Consider the following 18,493-nt stretch of genomic DNA (forward strand, 5'->3'; position numbering starts at 1 on the left):
AAGAGTAAGATTGAAGGATGATAATGGCAGATGATACAGGGGGGGAAAAAGGTGAATAATAAAAAGAGTAAGATTGAAGGATGATAATGGCAGATACAGTGGGGGGAAAAAGGTGAATAATAAAAAGAGTAAGATTGAAGGATGATAATGGCAGATGATACAGGGGGGGAAAGGTGAATAATAAAAAGAGTAAGATTGAAGGATGATAATGGCAGATGATACAGGGGGGGAAAAAGGTGAATAATAAAAAGAGTAAGATTGAAGGATGATAATGGCAGATGATACAGTGGGGGGAAAAAGGTGAATAATAAAAAGAGTAAGATTGAAGGATGATAATGGCAGATGATACAGTGGGAGGGGAAAAAGGTGAATAATAAAAAGAGTAAGATTGAAGGATGATAATGGCAGATGATACAGTGGGAGGGGAAAAAGGTGAATAATAAAAAGAGTAAGATTGAAGGATGATAATGGCAGATGATACAGGGGGGGAAAAAGGTGAATAATAAAAAGAGTAAGATTTGTCACGAACCGGCTCAAAGCCCGTAACAAAGGGAGACAACGTGGAGATAAGGAGTAACAAAATATATATTTATTAACTAAAGCAACTAAGGAAAATATACAACGATGTGTGTAATCAGTAATCAGTAGCGTAAGTGAGTGTTTTGCATGCATGAATGTGATAATGCAGGGTGTTGAAAGGTGCCAAAGCAAACAAACAAAAAGCCAACAAGAACCACAACACAATCTACAAATGTCTGCATGGAGAGAGTCTCCCCCATGAATGGGAAAGGGGTGTATTTATCCTGGGAAACACCTGGGCCCAGGTGTTTCCCATGTAGCTGACGACCCTCTCAACTCCGCCCACCGGCATCCTAATAAGGAAACAAGAACAAAGACAAAATACGGCAGACAGAGTGGGAGGGTCGTCACAGATTGAAGGATGATAATGGCAGATGATACAGGGGGGGGGAAAGGTGAATAATAAAAAGAGTAAGATTGAAGGATGATAATGGCAGATGATACGGGGGGGGGAAGGTGAATAATAAAAATAGTAAGATTGAAGGATGATAATGGCAGATGATACAGGAGGGGGGGAAGGTGAATAATAAAAAGAGTAAGATTGAAGGATGATAATGGCAGATGATACAGGGGGGAAAGGTGAATAATAAAAAGAGTAAGATTGAAGGATGATAATGGCAGATGATACAGGGGGGGAAAAAGGTGAATAATAAAAAGAGTAGGATTGAAGGATGATAATGGCAGATGAAACAGGGGGGGGAAAGGTGAATAATAAAAAGAGTAAGATTGAAGGATGATAATGGCAGATGATACGGGGGGGGGAAAGGTGAATAATAAAAAGAGTAAGATTGAAGGATGATAATGGCAGATGATACAGGAGGGGGAGGGTGAATAATAAAAAGAGTAAGATTGAAGGATGATAATGGCAGATGATACAGGGGGGGAGGGTGAATAATAAAAAGAGTAAGATTGAAGGATGATAATGGCAGATGATACGGGGGGGGGGAAGGTGAATAATAAAAAGAGTAAGATTGAAGGATGATAATGGCAGATGATACGGGGGGGGGAAAGGTGAATAATAAAAAGAGTAAGATTGAAGGATGATAATGGCAGATGATACAGGGGGGAATGGTGAATAATAAAAAGAGTAAGATTGAAGGATGATAATGGCAGATGATACAGGGGGGGGGGGTGAATAATAAAAACAGTAAGATTGAAGGATGATAATGGCAGATGATACGGGGGGGGAAGGTGAATAATAAAAAGAGTAAGATTGAAGGATGATAATGGCAGATGATACAGGGGGGGGAAAGGTGAATAATAAAAAGAGTAAGATTGAAGGATGATAATGGCAGATGATACAGTGGGGGGAAAAAGGTGAATAATAAAAAGAGTAAGATTGAAGGATGATAATGGCAGATGATACAGTGGGGGGAAAAAGGTGAATAATAAAAAGAGTAAGATTGAAGGATGATAATGGCAGATGATACAGTGGGGGGGAAAAGGTGAATAATAAAAATAGTAAGATTGAAGGATGATAATGGCAGATGATACAGGGGTCGGAAAAAGTTGAATTCAATAGGTTGTTTACCAGCAAAGTGTTAGAGCATAATACTGTCAATTTGCATGGAGCAACATTTACATACTCAAGACTATTAACAGGTCAAGCAGGTACCGCGAAAGAGTATGGTCTGTGAATTATGAATGGAGGAAGCAACTTAAAAGGGCAAGTAGTGGTTCGGTTATAATGTTAAAGTTACCTAAAGAGCTACATATTACACATCATGCCAATGCTAGGGAGAGAAAGGGACATTTGCTGTATAGTTGCACTCAATTGATGGAATGGGGGTCTTTGGTCAGATGACAGTGCTGCCGCACTATCTGACAGTAACCCTTAACCCGTTAACCTAACTCCTAACCTTAACCTCAAACCCTAACCCCTAGCCTAGTGCTGCCGCACTATCTGACAGTAACCCTTAACCTGTTAACCTAACTCCTAACCTTAACCTCAAACCCTAACCCCTAGCCTAGCTAACATTAGCTAACATTAGCATTAGCCACCCAGCTAACGTTAGCAACAACAGATTGGAATTTGTAAAATATCATACATTTAGCATATGTGTAATACATCATACGAATTGTAATTCGTAACATACAGTATCACACAAAATGGATGATGGATGTCCACAAATGAATACATATCATACTGATGGTCTCGGATTTACGGTAACTATGTTACGTCTACCCCTGAGTCCAGGTTGGATATGTTGGTCCATTGTTGAATAAGTAGGCCGGTTTTCTTAGGCTTGCCACATTCTGTGGTCAAGAGGAGGTATATGAATCTGGACTTTTATTCCCTTGTTGTATACTGGAGCAAAAATGATTCCGGTTTGTGTAGAATATGTCATATAGCCCTGGATCCAGATAGCAGGCTGATTGGCTCCATATCCTGGCCCTGCTGGTCAAGATTGGCACTATTGGTACTAGATGTGGGCATATCTGTATTTGCACTCTAGTGTGTGTGTATCTGCGTTGTCACGCTTGTGTGTGTGTGTCATCAGTTTTTCCACTCCTCTCCCACTCCTGTCCTGCTGGTTTACAGAGCGTGTTCTGGTATGCAGCAGCCATGTCAGGAATGTAAACCTGTGTGCCTTTCCATGCCCTACTCTCCATGACGAAGTTCAGACAGAGCACTGCCTCATACTTCCTTCCACCGCTAACCACCAGTCCGCGAAAAAAGGCGCGTTCACTGAACAAGAACACATAAATAGCATTCCTCTCTGTTTGAGTCAGGTTGTTGATTAGACTAAATTAGCTGCATTAGCTAATTAATTGAAAGGTAAACAAATAAAATGAAATATAGTTAGCTCTCTCTGCTGCTTCTCCTGCATTTTTGAACAAATTAATTTGCTCAAAATTGTTAAACTATTTCCTTTCTCTCTCTTTGACTCAAGTACATACCACACATTACGCACTGCAGTGCTAGCTAGCTGTAGCTTATGCTTTCAGTACTAGATTCATTCTCTGATCCTTTGATTGGGTGGACTGCATGTCAGTTCATGCTTCAAGAGCTCTGATATGTTGGAAGACGTCCTCCAGAAGTTGTCATAATTACTGTGTAAGTCTATGGAAGGGGGTGAGAACCACGAGCCTCCTAGGTTTTGTACTGACGCCAATGTACCCAGAGGAGGACGGAAGCTAGCTGTCCTCCGGATACACCATGGCGATACCCTATAGAGTGCTGTTGATGCTACTGTAGACCTTCATTGCAAAATAGTGTTTCAATCAGTTATTTGGTGACGTGAATATATTTAGTATAGTTTTATCTTAAAATTATAACTAAGGTTTCACAATTTTTATTTATATTTTTATGAAATTCACTGAGTAGGATGGTCCTTTCCTTCCTCAGAGGAGGAGCCTCCACTGCATTACACAGCACTATGCCTATAACCATGTAGAGGGCAAATGTTAAAATCACATACTTAGGGTTAATATTACTATAACTTTAAGTTAAGCTAGTGGTGAATAATTTGGTGTCCTACACATCTAGTCTCTGCTCAATTCCAGGGTTTCTCTCTGAAACTTGGGCCAACAGTCTGGCTATTAGGAGGCCCGGGCCTGTTTCTTCCTCTGTGTGTGTGTGTGTGTGTGTGTGTGTGTGTGTGTGTGTGTGTGTGTGTATATATATATATATATATATATATATATATATATATATATATATATATATATTAGGCTGAATGTGAGGACGCAGGGGAATACTGCACTCAGGCTTGTGACACAAACACTCTTCTAGCGAACGATCTGACTTCCTGTCTTCCAGAGAGTATTGGGCCTTGTGTCTAGGTGTAGTTAGTAGGTTTGGATATCAGCGATTCTGCAGTCATCTCCCAGTTTGCAACAACCGGTCATTCTCACACTTCCGCATTGGATTTATGGCATTAACAATAGGCAATATTCCTACCACCGCTCTCCTCTCTGTTTTTCATTTTACTGTTGAAATTGGAAGTTTACATACACTTAGGTTGGAGTCATTAAAACTCGTTTTTCAACTACTCCACAAATTTCTTTTCAACAAACTATAGTTTTGGTAAGTCGGTTAGGACATCTACTTTGTTCATGACACAAGTAAGTTTTCCAACAATTGTTTACAGACAGATTATTTCACTTATAATTCACTGTATCACAATTCTAGAGGGTCAGAAGTTTACATACACTAAGTTGACTGTGCCTTTTAAACAGCTTGGACAATTCCAGAAAATTATGTCATGGCTTTAGAAGCTTCTGATAGGCTAATTGACATCATTTGAGTCAATTGGAGGTGTACCTGTGGATGTATTTCAAGGCCTACCTTCAAACTCAGTGCCTTGACGTCACGGGAAAATCAGAAAAGAAATCAGCCAAGAATTGTAGACCTCCACAAGTCTGGTTCATCCTTGCGAGCAATTTCCAAATGCCTGAAGGTACCACGTTCATCTGTACAAACAATAGTACGTAAGTATAAACACCATGGGACCACGCAGCCATCATACTACTCAGGAAGGAGACGCATTCTGTCCCCAAGAGATAAACGTACTTTGGTGTGAAAAGTGCAAATCAATAGATACAAAAGTATCTATATCTACAGTAAAACGAGTCCTATATCGATATAACCTGAAAGGCCACTCAGCAAGGACGAACCCTCTGTTCCAAAACTGCCATAAAAAAGCCAGACTACGGTTTGCAACTGCACATGGGGACAAAGATCGTACTTTTTGTCTGATGAAACAAATATCGAACTGTTTGGCCATAATGACCATCGTTATGTTTGGAGGAAAAAGGGGGATGCTTGCAAGCCGAAGAACACCATCCCAACCGTGAAGCACGGGGGTGGCAGCATCATGTTGTGGGGGTGCTTTGCTGCAGGAGGGACTGGTGCACTTCACAAAATAGATGGCATAATGAGACAGGAAAATTATGTGGATAAATTGAAGCAACATCTCGAGACATCAGCCAGGAAGTTAAAGCTTGGTCGCAAATGGGTCTTCCAAATGGACAATGACACCGAGCATACTTCCAAAGTTATGGTAAATTGGATTAAGAACAACAAAGTGAAGGTATTGGAGTGGCCATCACAAGCCCTGATCTCAATCCTATAGAAAATTTGTGGGCAGGACTGAAAAAGCGTGTGGGAGCAAGGAGGCCTACAAACCTGATTCAGTTACACCAGCTCTGTCAGGAGGAATGGGCCAAAATTCACCCAACTTATTGTGGGAAGCTTGCGGAAGGCTACCCAAAACGTTTGACCCAAGTTAAACAATTTAAAGGCAATGCTACCAAATACTAATTGAGTGTATGTAAACTTCTGACCCACTGTGAATGTGATGAAAGAAATAAAAGCTGAAATAAATCATTCTCTCTACTATTATTCTGACATTTCACATTCTTAAAATAAAGTGGTGATCCTAACTGACCCAAGACAGGGAATTTTTACTAGGATTAAATGTCAGAAATGGTGAAAAACTGAGTTTAAATGTATTTGGCTAAGGTGTATGTAAATGTCCGACTTCACCTCTATCTGTCATTCTCTCTCTCTATAAACTCTGACGTCACTGGCCTGTGCTGCCACTCTTACCCTGCCGGTGCTGATTCAGGGGCAAAGGGAGGACAGGAATAGAAGACATTCCTGTCGTCTGTTTCATCCCTCCGTCACAGTGACCTCACGGGGTTAAGAATAGCCCATGCCCCGCTTACCCACAATGAGAAAGGAGAAATTCCAGCTACGAGCCAAGCTGTTGTCAGGTGCTAATGAGGCTGCACACTGACGTCTTTTACACCCCAGTCGCCGCGGCAACGCCTCATTAAACACTTGTCCCTGTGTTCAGTGGCAGCATGGTTCTCTTTCATGTCCTCTGTTAGGCCCCGTTCTAAACATGTCCCTGAACAGGGAGGGTCCCAACTTCCCACAGGACTTTCCCACTATGGAGGACTTTCCACGCCCTGTCTGGAGGTACTCACACTCTCAGTGATGGGGTTTGGCATTGGTGCTGTATACTGCACAGTGTGTTCAGCTGAAAAACGAGACATGGCTGTCTAAACAATGGCTGTTGTTTGAGGAGGGTGTATGTTCCACTTACCTTTAGAAGAACAGGAGGACAAAGCTATCGTGAGAACTCTTCTGTTTCTGACTCTGTCGTAAAGCCATGTATGGCTATTGAAATATTGTACTGAGGAGCCTTGTTCACAACACGAGTTATGTTATTGATAAAAGCAACTTTTTGGATAGTTGCATAGTATTGAGGTAGAGGGAGGATAAAAGCGGTATTTCTGTGTCCCTGCGATCATAGATTGTGTGAAAATGTCATCACTTTGGCGATCTAAAGGCTGTCAGAATAGCTGGAGGGGTACACCGTAGAGGTCGACCGATTATGATTTTTCAACGCCGATACCGATATTTGGAGGACCAAAAAAAGCCGATAACGATTAATCTAACTATTTTTATTTATTCATTTGTAATAATGACAATTACAACAATACTGAATGAACACTTATTTTAACTTGATATAATACGTTACTAAAAATCCATTTAGCCTCAAATAAATAATGAAACATGTTCAATTTGGTTTAAATAATGCAAAAACAAAGTGTTGGAGAAGAAAGTAAAAGTGCAAAATGTGCCATGTAAAAAACTACCGTTTAAGTTCCTTGCTCAGAACATGAGAACATATGAAAGTTGGTGGTTCCTTTTAACATTAACTGTGCTTGCGAAGAGCTGCTGGCAAAACGCACGAAAGTGCTGTTTGAATGAATGCTTACGAGTCTGCTGCTGCCTACCATCTCTCAGTCAGACTGCTCTATCAAATCATAGACTTAATTATAACATAACACACAGAAATACGAGCCTTTGGTCATTGATATGGTCGAACCCGGAAACTATCATTTCGAAAACAAAACGTTTATTATTTCAGTGAAATACGGAACCGTTCGGTATTTTATCTAACGGGTGGCAACCCTAAGTCTAAATATTCTTGTTACATTGCACAACCTTCAATGTTATGTCATAATTACGTAAAATTCTGGCAAATTAGTTTGCAATGAGCTAGCCTGCCCAAACTGTTGAATATACTCTGCGTGCAATGAACGCAAGAGAAGTGACACAATTTCACCTGGTTAATATTGCCTGCTAACCTGGATTTCTTTTAGCTAAATATGCAGGTTTAAAAATATATACTTCTGTGTATTGATTTTAAGAAAGGCATTGGTGTTTATGGTTAGGTACAGTCTCCAACGATTGTGCTTTTTTCACTAATGCGCTTTCGTTGAAATCAACCTCCAGCGCTGCATCGATTATATGCAACGCAGGACACGCTAGATAAACTAGTAATATCATCAACCATGCGTAGTTATAACTAGTGATTATGATTGATTGATTGTTTTTCATCAAATAAAATAAGATTTCCAAAATTAAAACCACTTGAATCTGATTTCCTGGTGTTTTTAAGTGTTTTATGTCCAAAAAAGAAAAATCTGTAAAAAATAATAATTAAAATAATTTGCTCAGAAAACTTGGGGGCCCACATAAAACCACCTGCAAGCTAAATTCAGCCCGCGGGTCACCAGTTGGTGAACCATGCCAAAGACAGTCCCTCTCTCTTGCTTTCTCTCTGTCTGTGATGTCATAGACAAAGTTGCTCTTTCTGTGAGGTCATAAACACAGTCCTTTCTGTTGCTGTGAGGCCATGGTGTAAGCACTGTAGAATGCTATGAATGCTCTAAATGAGAGTTTTTCCTAGGAGAGGTCACCATAAAAAACCTCACATGTCTAATCTCTGTCAGGGCACCTCTTTAATAATGTCGGGGAGTTGTGGTTTTGCCTCGCATCATGTTGTTGTTTCCTGTTACGGCTTTGTGTTTTACTGAGCGAACCCACATGAAAAAATACTATCGAATACTACAGTACTTTCTATAGAATTCTGTAGTAAACTGTAGTACACTGTAGAATACTATAGTACATACTGTAGTATCCCTCAATTGTGTACTACTTACTAAATAATGTTGTAGTATATTGTAGAATACTATAAAAAATGCTAAAATAGTATCCATAAAAACACTGTATTAAATACTACAGTAATGTCCGCAAAAACGCTACACTTTAAAAAAAAACCTGTAGTAAACACTACAGTATTTAATTTGAGTATACCCTGTGCATCCCCCGCCCCCATTTCCCGATTTATTGCCACCCATATGTGAGAAACCTTACAGTACATGCCAAGTATAGACAACATACTGTGTTCCCTATAGGTTATAGAAAAGAGAAGAAGCTCTGGAAAATGTGCCCTTTTAACATTTCTCCAGTAGGTTTCCTCAAGGAGAAAGCCTCCACTTCTATGTCAAAGATAATAAAACAGAAACACTATAGTAAATACACGCCTCATTTCCCTGTGGTTTTCCAACACATTTTCATCATATCCTATTCTACCATATGATCACATGGCAGTGATATGTCTGGTCAATCCAGGACAGGAGCGAAAGTCAAACGATTTAGGGTGGGATTAAATCCGTAGCACGTTGTAGCTCAATTTACATTTAAATGTAAATGTTCCCACATTAGCGGAGTTTGCATTCACTGTAAAAAAACTGCACACTCGGCTCAATCGGAAATTACCTTTTCATTTCAATCGAGCGATCACACAGATTGAATCTAATCAAACCCTTAGCCTCAAGAGAGAAAGTGAAAGAGATGGAGAGAAAATATGTCAGGAGAAGCCGGGCCAGAATCAGGACAAGGAGCTCTCTGCCAGAGGCTACTGAATACAGCCTGGATGATCACAACAGATGACCACGAGGTCAGGTGATAGCACTGTTAAAAGAAACAAGGAAGCAAATAAACAAACAAACTGATCGAGAGCAGCGATGTGGAGAGGGCTGCTTATGAAGCATGACGTCATTTGGTCTGAATAGAATATATTGTTCTCTGAGCTCCCATTTCAAAATCAAAGAGACTTCTCCATGACACCCAGCCTATTCATTTGTTTGTACTGTGTGTGTGTGTGTGTGTGTGTGTGTGTGTGTGTGTGTGTGTGTACCCTTGACTTCACTATGTTTGTTTTGAGTGCTGACGTTTTTATATTTTCGATGTGTGTTTATTTCAATTACTTCGGTTTGGACAATCTACCCTCTGCCCAAGGTAAAGATTCTAAACTCAGCAAAAAAAGAAACGTCCTCTCACTGTCAACTGCGTTTATTTTCAGCAAACTTAACATGTGTAAACATTTGTATGAATATAACAAGATTCAACAACTGAGACATAAACTGAACAAGTTCCACAGACATGTGACCTCTCAGAAATTGAATAATGTGTCCCTGAACAAAGGGGGGGGGGGGGTCAAAATCAAAAGTAACAGTCAGTAGCTGGTGTTGCCACCAGCTGCATTAAGTACTGCAGTGCATCTCCTCCTCATGGACTGCACCAGATTTGCCAGTTCTTGCTGTGAGATGTTACCCCACTCTTCCACCAAGGCACCTGCAAGTTTCTGGGGGGATTGGCCTTCACCCTCCGATCCACCAGGTCCCAGATGTGCTCAATGAGATTGAGATCCGGGCTCTTCGTTGGCCATGGCAGAACACTGACATTCCTGTCTTGTCGGAAATCATGCACAGAACAAGCAGTATGGCTGGCAGCTTTGTCATGCTGGAGGGTCATGTCAGGATGAGCCTGCAGGAAGGGTACCACATGAGGGAGGAGGATGTCTTCCCTGTAATGCACAGTGTTGAGATTGCCTGCAATGACAAATCCCGCTCCAGAGTACAGGCCACGGTGTAATGCTCATTCCTTCGACGATAAACGCAAATCCGACCGTCACCCCTGGTGAGACAAAACCGCAACTCGTCAGTGAAGACTTTGTCAGTCCTGTCTGGTCCAGCGACGGTGGGTTTGTGCCCATAGGCAAAGTTGTTGCCGGTGATGTCTGGTGAGAACCTGCCTTACAACAGGCCTACAAGCCCTCAGTACAGTCTCTCTCAGCCTATTGCAGACAGTCTCAGCACTGATGGAGGTATTTTGCGTTCCTGCTGTAACTCGGGCAGTTGTTGTTGCCATCCTGTACCTGTCCCACAGGTGTGATGTTCGGGTGTACTGATCCCGTGCAGGTGTTGATACATGTGGGCTGCCACTGCGCGGACGATCAGCTGTCCGCCCTGTCTCCCTGTAGCGCTGTCTTAAGCATCTCACTGTACAGACATTGCAATTTATTGCCCTGGCCACATCTGCAGTCCTCATGCCTCCTTGCAGCATGCCTAAGGCACATTCACGCAGATGAGCTGGGACCCTGGGCATTCTTATTTTTGTGTTTTTCAGAGTCAGTAGAAAGGCCTCTTTAGTGTCCTAAGTTTTCATAACTGTGACCTTAATTGCCGTCTGTAAGCTGTTAGTGTCTTAACGACCGTTCCACAGGTGCATGTTCCTTAATTGTTTATGGTTCATTGAACAAGCATGGGAAACAGTCTGTTTGGGATAGGAGGCAGCATTTTCACTTTTGGATGAAATGCGTGTCCAGAGTAAACTGCCTCCTACTCAGTCCCAGATGCTAATAAATGCATATTATTAGTAGTATTGGATAGAAAACACTCTTGGGTTTCTAAAACTGTTTGAATGATGTCTATGATTATAACAGAACTCATATGGCAGTGGAAAACCTGAGAAAAATCCAACCAGGAAGTGGGAAATATGAGGTTTGTAGTTTTTCAAAGCTTGGCCTACCGAATACACCGTGTCTATGGGGTCAAGTTGCACTTCCTAAAGCTTCCACTAGATGTCAACCGTCTTTAGAAACTTGTTTCAGGCTTCTGCTATAAAGGAGGGGGGAATGGGAGCTGAATGAGTCATGGGTCTGGCAGAGTGTCTCAGGCTCGTGACGCGTGGTCCCGACAGAGTTAGCTCTCGTTCCAGTGCTTTTCTACAGGCAATGGAATTCTCCGGTTGGAACATTATTGAAGTTTTATGTTAAAAATATCCTAAAGATTGATTCTATACATCGTTTGACATGTTTCTACGACCTGTAACGGAACTTTTCAATTTTTTTCTGGATGTAGTGCTCGCCCCTCGCGAAGATGGATTACTGGGATGAACACGCTAACAACAAGTGGCTATTTGGACATAAATTATGAACTTTATGGAACTTTATGAAACAAATCAGTCATTTATTGTCGAACTGGGATTCCTGGGAGTGTATTCTGATGAAGATCATGAAAGGTAAGTGAATATTTATAATGTTATTTCTAACTTCTGTTGACTCCAACATGGCGGATATTTTCTTGGCTGGATTGGGCTCTGAGCGCCATACTCAGGTTATGCTTTTTCCTTAAAGTTTTTTTGAAATCTGACACTGCGGTTGCATTAAGGAGAGTCTATCTTTTCTCAATGTTTATTATGAGTATTTCTGGGATTTTATGTGGCTATCTGCAAAATCACTGGATTTTTTAAAATCATAACATTACTGCACATAACACGTCAATGTAAACTGAGATTTTTGGATATAAATATGCACATTATCGAACAAAACATACCTGTATTGTGTAACATGATGTCCTATGAGTGTCATCTGATGAAGATCATCAAAGCTTAGTGATTAATTTTATCTATATTTCTGCTTTTTGTGACTCCTATCTTTGGCTGGAAAAACGGCTGTGTGTTTTTGTGACTTGGCTCTGACCTAACATAATCATATGTTGTGCTTTCGCTGTAAAGCCTTTTTGAAATCGGACACGATGGGTAGATTAACAAGAAGTGTATCTTTAATTTGATGTATTGGACTTAATGTGTGAAAGTTCCATATTTCAAAAAAAAAAAAAAAAATTTTCGCGCACTGCCTTTTCAGCAGAATGTTGTCGAGGGGTTCCGCTAGCGGAATGCCTGCGCTAGAAAGGTTAAACCCTTTACAATGAAGATCTGTGAAGTTATTTGGATTTTTACGAATTATCTTTGAAAGACAGGGTCCCGAAAAAGGGACGTTTCTTTTTTTTGTTGCTGAGTTTAGTTGTTATTGACAGCGTCAACATGGTGGACACTTGGAGAAAGGGACAGTGTGCAGTCTGTAGGACATTTTCTGATGAGGGCTAGCTGCTATAGGGACTGCTATAGGGTCATCTCTCTCCCTTCTACTCTTTGTGTGACTCAACATAGTCCAGTCAGTGAGAATAGAATGAGAGAGAATAGATCCTGTACAATTGATATATTTGATCTCACTTTAATAGATCTCAGCTTTTTGTTGAGTGCTCCAACTCCTTTCAACCTCAAATTAGTCCTTTTGGAAGTTTTTCTTGGCAAGCCCTTCCCTTGTTCGAGATCTGTTTGTGCTTTTTGCGTACTCCATTGTCAAGCATGACAATCCATATGGCGTTGGCAAAAGAGCAGAAACAGACTAGTACCCAGGCTAGAATGAATAGCCCACCGACAGAAATCCTGGAGAATTTGATCATCTAACATCAAACCCAGAAACAGCAGAGCTCCTCCAACCACTAGCCAATCCAGAACAGAACTCCCTCCCCTCAGTCACAGCCAACAGCAACATGACTTCATCTGCTAATAGAGGGAATGAACCCACCTCGCTGGTGGACACATTTCTCCCCATGTTTGTTGGACTTCTGAACGACGGGGCAGGAAGAGGTCAGACGGCTGGAGGTGACAAACGTGGCAATGGCATCACTGCTTATTAGCGACAACCTGAGGTACTTCGTCGAGATTGACGGGGGTTAGAATGAGTGGTTGGTTAGATTTTTAAAGCCCTGCCGTCCTGACGGGTTTTACCTTGGGCTGGGCAACTCTTCATCTTCCTAACTTATTCTGAAGCAGTGGATGATGGGGATGGAAAGAGCAGGGAGGAGTGTGAGAGAGGAGGCAGAATTGAGAGAGTGGAGGAACCAGGAAAGAGGGGAGTCGAGAGAGAGAGTAGGGCAGGAGAAAGTAGGAAGGGGGAGGAAAAACAAAGGAGGAATATGGCAGGATAGAGAGTGGGAATGGGCGGAGAGGAGGGCCTCCATAATTGATCAGTCAGTCATAATGAAGGCATTGGCCCGAGGAGGGAGCAGGCGGGAAACCTGATCCTTGGCAACACAAAGACGCTGGCTAGAGACACAGCCCTGTCTCCAGGCAAACTAACTAACTCAATCTGCCAACAAGATATGATTGCACCCGCTCCCATTGTCTGAATACATACTGCACAAACGCGCCTGTGCAAATAAATACTCACACAGTCTACATGCATTTAGATATAGACTGCTTAGAAGCCTAGTACACTATGCCGCCCATGCGCTATGCTAACCCAGATACTAGGAAAGAGAGGATGTCTTGTTACCCACACCACAAGTCGCTCCACTTAAAAGTAGAAGAGCCAGGCCAATGAAAAGGGAGGTTTGGTTATGTCATCTAGCCGAGGTGTCAGACTGTTAATGAATTCAACAATACTACATCGTTTCCTAGTTTAAGTTTGGCCCAACCCAAATTGGCTAAAGACGCTGGCAGCCAGGCTAAGGATGTTATTATCGTCCGCATCGAGGCCAGGAGGCTAGCAGTGCTACAGTGTGAGGAGGAGGCAGTGTTGAGAGCATTGGAAGCTGCTGAACGCCTGTTTGCCTCAGTAGAAGCGCGGCAATTGCCCTAGGACGCCTAGCAGGGGCGTGGATCGACTGGGGCCTGTCGTCGGGTGGGAAGGCAGTGGTTGCGGAGTCGCGTCTGCAGCAGCAACATGGCAGTGTGTGTGGCGTACTGGGATAGTGTGACAGTGTTGTGATTAGGGCCCACCACTGTGGTTTGGGACGATGGACATTATAACCTTGAGTAGGTCTGTGGTGACAGCGTTCTGGTCTGGCCCTATAGCAGGTTTGGGTGTGATGTTGACAAACAGAGTTGGAAGGTTAGTGTGGGAGCAGTAAGGATGGGGGGGTTCCTTTGTGGTTCTGGGTATTGGGACAGGCCTGGTTTGGGTCTCACTCTGTGTGTTGTTGACTCCTGTTCGGCAGCATAGTAGCATGACCCAGCTGGGTGTGGTGGGCTAACAGGGTTGTGTTGTTTGGCAGGGAGTCAAGCAAAGCTCTTGGCCTCCCTCAGATGTGATGTTATTGATTCCCCGCTGGGAGAAAGAAAGAGGGTGTGTTTGGTGAGCAGCAGAGACGTAAACAGAGGGACTGTGGGAGTGTGTGTAATGTGTACAGGCAGGGAGTGTGTAGTGTTGTTTTTACAGCTTGTTCTTTTGTTGTTTATATATAGACATTTTACATACATGGCATTATTAGTAAAAATGTAAAAAATTCATTGCATGAATGAAGTAATCTGTCATCAAGGCAAAGGGTGGCTACTTTGAAGAATCTCAAACATAAAATATATTTTGATTTGTTTAACACTTTTTAACGTCACTCCATGATTCCATGTGTCATTTCATAGTTTTGATGCCTTCACTATTATTCTACAATGTAGAAAATAAAGAAAAACCCCCTTGAATGAGTAGGTGTGTCCAAACTTTTCACTGCTAATGTATATACTTATAATTCATGTGATTTTTCAGCCATTCCTGAACCTGTGACCAGAAACAAGCCACATACTGTAGGGGCAATTCCAGAATAAGTTATCTAATAATTCTGTCTCTTCCTAGCAAAATCTGCAGAGCTCAGGTCGTTGTGTGCCCCATATACATAACGTCTGTCATTTAAATTGAAGAAAAAACAAACAACTTCAGTTCTGAATCAAATGTTGTTTTGCGTATCAGTTCGTAAACCATGTGGCATGGAATCGGCACGTCGAGAATCTCTTTCCAACTATTTTTGCAACCGCAGTCAACATTTTGGTCCCCCCACCAAACAGAAAGTTGCTAATTCTGGTCTTTGATAACGGGAAGAAAAAACAACTTCCCTATCTTCTCCCCCTTCCGCTTCCCTCTTCCTGTTAGTGTGTAGGGTCTGGCCAGATGGGCTGCAGGGTGGAATCATGGGAACAACCGGGGGGTGGGGGGGGGGGGGGGGGGGGGGGGGGGGGTGGAACAGAGAAGGAGAGAGACAGATGCTGAATACCAAACCAGTCCCAGCCCTCCATTTGCACGACAAATGTCCCAAAACGGAGGGAGTGAAATTGATCGAGGGTGTACGGTTGAATTGTTACCGAGGTCGACACGGTATATTGTAAAACGACAGGGAGAATTGTTCTTTTGAAATTCATGCTCGTTTCATCATGTGGAATATGGAATTGCATCATTCGAGTCCCGATTGCTTCCAGAAGTTGATGGGTTTATTTGATATTCTTCTCGCCAGTCTGGAATTCGACAAACATGAGGGCCTTCCGGGTGAGGTGGTAGGGGGCGAGCGAGAGGTCGGGGCCGCTTTCTCTTGACCAGCTCCAGTGCTCTGTTAACAGTATGTACGTTCCAGCACGCAGGCCTTCTCTCCTAGTAAACGAGTAACGCTATCCCATAACCCCATCATCCCTTTGACAGGCCTAGTAAACAAGTTCAACGTACCTGTGCCACGCCCCATATGGGAGAGGTCACCACCTCGCTGTTCTCGATGACCCAGATACACCGACTCCCTTACTAACATTAGCAGCATGTTGCATTTTATGCCGCCATCAAGCAATCCTATTTCATAGGCCCATATACTGTGCGTGCCGGCTGTTTTATACATCACCCTGGGGATTCTTGTGGTGCTGGATGAAGTGGTCATGTCCCAGCCCTGTTGACCCGCGCCCTGTAACATGTATAGTGCTGCTGACTTGAACCAGACTATACGAACTATTCAGGAGCACAGGGCTGTCCATACAAACCACTAGCCTCGCTTAGGTGGCATTGACTGACTCATTCATAACTGCCAGGGCACGTTTGGAAGTGTGTGTGTGTGTGTGTGTGTGTGTGTGTGTGTGTGTGTGTGTGTGTGAGACAGAGAGAGTGAGAGACACAGGGGTATAGTGTTACCCTTGTGGCTTTTTCGATGTGTTCTGTCTGTTCCATGCAGAGCACCCCTGCCCATCCCCGTATGATATGGAGTTGTCTTATCTATCCTGTTGCCTCGTCACTTCACCCCTAGCTATATGTACAGTACATAGCTACCACAATGACCTCGTACCCCTGCACAACGACTCGGTCCTGGTACTCTCTGTATTATAGCATGTTCATTTTTTATTCGTTATTCCCTGTGTATTTATTTCTATACATTTTATTTATTTTATATTTATCTCTGGACAAAGGAAGTATTTCAACTGTTAGTCTACACCTGTTGTTTACGAAGCATGTGACAAATAACATAAGATTTGATTGTTGCTTCTCAGTTCTGTGGCTCGGGGATGGGTTATCTTAACACTGCTCACTGAGATACCTTCATTTTGCACCGTTTAGAATGAATCTTTTTTTCGAAAACTCTCTGTCAGTACATTTTAACCGCTTGATATCTGAAATAGGATTCTGGATTATATACAGTGAGGTCTGAAATGATTGACATAGCCCTAAGACACGCTAACCTCTCGCCGTTACCAATGACACGAGAGGTTAGCGTGTCCTAGAGATATGGCCTTTGACCCTCCTGAAACTTTCTCACTCATCATTGTTCACGATTCGTTCAGGATTTTCCGTAATAATTGTAGTATCCACATGAATGTAAAGTGGTATAGAAACATATATTCTATTCTTATTTACACTAAAAGTGACTCCAAAAATGACACAGTACATTATTCACCATTCAATTCTATTGGGCACAAAGTCATTTGAAAACATTAGTCTCATGATATAGCACATTATTTTAATTATTTACTTAATATAGTAATTATTGCTCATCCTTATCAAGGGTGTTAATTATTTTGGAGCCCACTGTATGTGTGTATGTGTTTGCCATGTGACCAGCATGGTTTTCTCAGAATAGTGAGTGTGTGTGAGAGCCACACACACACACACACAACAGGAAACGGTTAATTACCCCCCTTCCCCCTAACTCACCACCCAGTTGCCAGGTGTGTATGTGCATGTTTGCCTGTGTATGTGCGTGCCCCCCCCCCCCCCCCCCCCCCCATTCCCTTTGTGCCATCCTTAACGGTTCACTGAATAGAGTTTTCCACTGGGGGCACACCTGCAGCCTATCACTATGCAAAGATAAATCTGTTTTGTCAGCATTTATTTAACAACTTGGGTGTGACACCATATAGCAATTCCGTAGACTACACATGATACGTCTCTCACTCTCATATGCGTCAAGACGGTCTCCAAGATTACCTTGGTTTTTAGAGATGGTGAAATGATACAAAAAAGAAGAAGATAGGAATGAGGTATTCATCTATTCTTTCTGTCTGTCTGTTGTAGTTCCCAGAGTGTGGCTTCTATGGCATCTATGACAAGATCCTGCTATTTAAACATGACACAGGCACCAACAACATCCTGCAGCTGGTCAAGGCTCCCCAGGACATCCAGGAGGGAGACCTGGTGGAGGTGGTGCTCTCCGGTGGGTAGCAGTCTCTCATCCACTTCTGCTCTCTTTTCATCCGCCCGTCCCTCTTCTCCCCTTACTCATCCTGTCATCCGCCCGTCCCTCTTCTCCCTTACTCATCCTTTCATCCGCCCGTCCTCTTCTCCCTTACTCATCCTTTCATCCACCCGTCCCCTTCTCCCCTTACTCATCCTTTCATCCGCCCGTCCTCTTCTCCCTTACTCATCCACCCGTCCCCTTCTCCCCTTATTCATCCTTTCATCCGCCCGTCCCCTTCTCCCTTACTCATCCACCCGTCCCCTTCTCCCCTTATTCATCCTTTCATCCGCCCGTCCCCTTCTCCCTTATTCATCCACCCATGCCCTTCTCCCTTACTCATCCACCCGTTCCCTTCTCCCCTTACTCATCCTTTCATCCGCCCACCCCCTTCTCCCTTACTCATCCTTTCATCCACCCATCCTCGTCTTCCTGCTCCCCTCCTCTTTTTTCTGATCCCCTCGGCCTCTTATTCCTCCGAACCCTCTCTGTTCCTATCCCTTGTATC

General features: G+C 42.8%; 1 protein-coding gene across 3 annotated transcripts in view; it reads left to right on the forward strand.

Moving 5' to 3' along the window:
• The window catches only part of LOC110507439 (serine/threonine-protein kinase D2), a 51,507-nt gene that overhangs the window by 17,744 nt on the left and 15,270 nt on the right, over positions 1 to 18,493 (forward strand). For all 3 annotated transcript variants that reach the window (XR_016492628.1, XR_016492629.1, XM_036964809.2), the window contains exon 2: positions 17,826 to 17,964. Coding sequence is in view for 1 of the 3 variants with exons in the window: in XM_036964809.2 (XP_036820704.1) it covers positions 17,826 to 17,964 (139 nt within the window). In the remaining 2 variants the exon portion in view is untranslated. The remainder of the gene's footprint in view (positions 1 to 17,825; positions 17,965 to 18,493) is intronic.

Source organism: Oncorhynchus mykiss, chromosome 27 (assembly GCF_057628025.1).
Source record: "Oncorhynchus mykiss isolate SJ-2025 chromosome 27, ASM5762802v1, whole genome shotgun sequence".
NCBI classification, from domain to species: Eukaryota; Metazoa; Chordata; class Actinopteri; order Salmoniformes; family Salmonidae; genus Oncorhynchus; species Oncorhynchus mykiss.